The sequence below is a fragment of the Echinococcus granulosus genome (genome assembly GCF_000524195.1).
Source record: "Echinococcus granulosus chromosome Unknown EG_S00290, whole genome shotgun sequence".
In the NCBI taxonomy this organism is placed as follows: domain Eukaryota; kingdom Metazoa; phylum Platyhelminthes; class Cestoda; order Cyclophyllidea; family Taeniidae; genus Echinococcus; species Echinococcus granulosus.
In genome coordinates this window covers 1,966-5,134 of record NW_020170670.1, presented here as the reverse complement: position 1 = coordinate 5,134, position 3,169 = coordinate 1,966, and the positions used below count along the sequence as shown (strand labels likewise).

Sequence of the window (3,169 nt, the reverse complement as noted above, 5' to 3'; positions counted from 1 at the left end):
TTTGGGAAATCAAGGTGAGCCGCATGTTAATACGCACTGACAAAAAGGATTGGCTATAAGTCAGTTAGTAATTTCCTTTTCAGTAACACGCAATCGCCGTTATTTTAAGCTGATTTAAACCTCTCTCAGAAACCCTACACAATGGCCCACATCTGAATCGGTGGTGTCTAAACTGGCTCCAAATTGGGTGATTTGAGGAGTGGGACACGCTGCAACAATGTGTTTGCCCTCATTCTGTTGTCCTATTCCCTCTTTGCTGCCCTCACTTTACGATTGGGCCATGCATTGGGGCTGACAGCATGATAGGTATCAGATCCGTGCTACAAAGAGAAGTGTGATAAAATGGTATCACAGCTGTGGATGGGACAGAGCGCACGATTGCGTTATTGCTATGTGGGTCCGCGGAGCTTTAGTCACTTACATCAGATTCAAGTGCACGTAGGTAGTCATTGAAGCGTCGGTGGAATTGATGACACGCCTAGCCGAAGCGGAAGTTTACGGTGTCGCCTCCTTGCCAATGCTGATCTGCGAGGATATCAATGACAAGCAATTCAATTTGGCTTATTAGTATGCGGATAGCCATGAAACGTGTACCACCAACCCCAATAACCGAATCGGATATCACTTTCTCTCTTGTCTGATCAACTTGAATCTTTCATTTATGGAAACGACCATCTCTTCACTGTTATGTAGGTGTATTGAACTCGAGTCACCGCTGCGAACCATTACTTCAAAAGTTTGCGAATAAGCAGGAACTACAGGAACTCATCTAGCCTGCTGTGCAAAGTATTCTGTTTAAATCCTAACTCCATAGTCAATTTTACTTCTCATTTTCCTTTTTTTTAACCCTCAATTGTTATAATACTCTGCTAAATCTCTCTTAAGGCAGGGTTCCTGACAAAGCCAGAATGTTATCATATTTATCTTCCCCATGGAATGTAAGGATAACGTGCATGCGAATGTCACGAGATGCGTGTGTATTTAGGTAATTGTAGAAACCATTGTATCCGCTTCCTTTCTGCAAAGTGGGCTTGGATCACGTATTTGAAAACGCAGGTTTCAAAGCATAAAACATTGTTTCCCTCTTTCCTGCACCTAAAGCTCTTGACAGACAACTACCGGATTAGCATAGACTCGCCACTGCAGGGACTTAGATTTGCTAGGCCTCCAACGGAGTATTTTGGCGTAGCCGTCTCAAGTCACAGACCACAATCTCTTGCTGCTATGTTCTGTTGCCTCAGACAGACCAAATCTAGGTGCATCTCAAGACATTTCCAAGCAGTCGATCCAGGTTCGACTCTCGGCACTCGCAAACACTAAGCTCATTTCCCTATTCACGTGATCAAAGGTTCCATCAACTCACACACCCCCATAACCACATCAAAGAGTTTACTTCTTTGAAAATGATTTATTCTTATCTTGAATTCAGAGCTTTTAAAATGAAAAATCTTAAGCTAAACCGTGAATAAAATAAGTCAATTTAGTAAATAAAGAGTAAATGAAATCAATGGAGGGAGGCGTTGGCCTGATTATATTTTGGATATTTGCCTTTTAAGAGGAAATCTTTTAATGCTTTTGTCAAATCTAGTGCAATTCTTATGCACTAATTCTGACTCTTTTGGATGTTTTTCACCATGAAAATTACTTTGTTTGACAGATGTGTCTGACCCAGATGGATGGGTGCTTCATGGATGACTGGATGTGCAATTGGATGGATGAGCCAGGCGTGGGTGGGGGGACAGATGCTCAGCAAATGGGCACAAATAAAGTTGATCATACTGAAGATTAGTAGATTGGCAGCAGAAAAATTCAGGTTTGACAGACTACTGCATTCAAAATTAATGAATGGTTACATCCGTTGTGGTAATATTAACGAATTAAGACTGGGTGGATGGGTGAATTTAAGACAATTTGAGACCAAATTAATTGATGAGGGCAAATCTGTCGACGGCTTTACTAGTCCCATGATGCATATCAAAGTAGTAGGCACTAACTTGACTACAGTATGGAGGTGACATTACACTGGTCGCCCACCAATCGCGATGCTCAGCCAGCAATGCTACCGTCGCTGGGGAGAAGTTGCTCGAGTGCCACTTGAACAGCGCGCAGTTGCAATTGCACTCGCAGCGGCTATCAGCGAATCGGTGGCACCATCACTGGTGAACTCTTGCTCAGTAGACCCAGCTCCTCTAACAATGCCTGCCGTCACTGCCCTGTAAATTGTACGCATTTGGGAGTGATAACTACTGATGAATAATGAGTAGAAACCGGCAATCTGACATCACGGAACACATCAGAACAATGCCCAACTCCTTACACATTTGGACCACCAACTCAGTAGCATGTCATCCATCCATATTAATTCTGTCACTGATTTACCAGTCCCGTACTCGTACGCTCATGTTCCACCTTGACGTGTGTTTTATAAAACCTTCAGAGAGGACCAAGGCGATATATTCGTAGGCAGATCGGCAGTCTTAGTAACGTCTGTGTCGCCAATCTGTCAATCCCTTCAATGAGGTCATACTATACAGCCCCTTTAAATTTAACTTCAGCGAGTGCGGGGAATCACTTTGTAAGAAGAAATAACCCCTATTTACCCTCCTCACTGTAAACAAATGCTACTGATGGCCACATCTGTAGAGAAGTACCTACTGACACTACGCTAACTGCTCACAGCTGTTCGCATCATCAAATTCAGGAAGCTGACCAGTGATAGAATGGGACTTAGGTTCACCGACTTAAAGCCGTGTGCTAAGCGACCACTTGCCTGTCATTGGAAACTACTGTCGGTCTGTGTTCGAAGTCGCTGGCAGTAATGCAGTCAAGCGGCTGGGCTGCAATGTGAAAAGGAGGAACATATGTCAGGCACAGCTCTGCAAAATCGTTCCACATTATTCTGCATCGTAGTCTCGTTCTCGGGAGAATGCCCCATGAACTGATATTAAAAGGACCCTCTGTAGGGCGCTGTCCAGCCCCAAGTAAAACGTTCTAGAGTAGTTTCTTTGCTTTGGATTATAAAAAGCACGACTGGTGATGCCATGTTCGTGGGAAGTGTCGGTCCCCAAATTTGAGTGTGATTCATGGCCCGGCCTTCGGTCCTGTGCAGTTAATGATCTTAATGCATTTGGACACCAAGGCAAAGGGTGGTCACTCAAAAATTTTTAAA

General features: G+C 43.8%; 1 protein-coding gene across 1 annotated transcript; it reads left to right on the top strand. All coding sequences in view use genetic code 11, as the record gives it.

Annotated features, from left to right (window-relative positions):
• Positions 1-469: 469 nt before the first annotated feature.
• On the top strand, positions 470-2,219 carry EGR_10874 (hypothetical protein; the record flags this gene model as incomplete). The annotated part of the gene is made up of 2 exons (XM_024500123.1): positions 470-567; positions 2,051-2,219. The coding sequence occupies 2 exons, from the start codon at positions 470-472 to the stop codon at positions 2,217-2,219; spliced, it is 267 nt and encodes an 88-aa protein (XP_024345459.1).
• Positions 2,220-3,169: the final 950 nt, after the last annotated feature.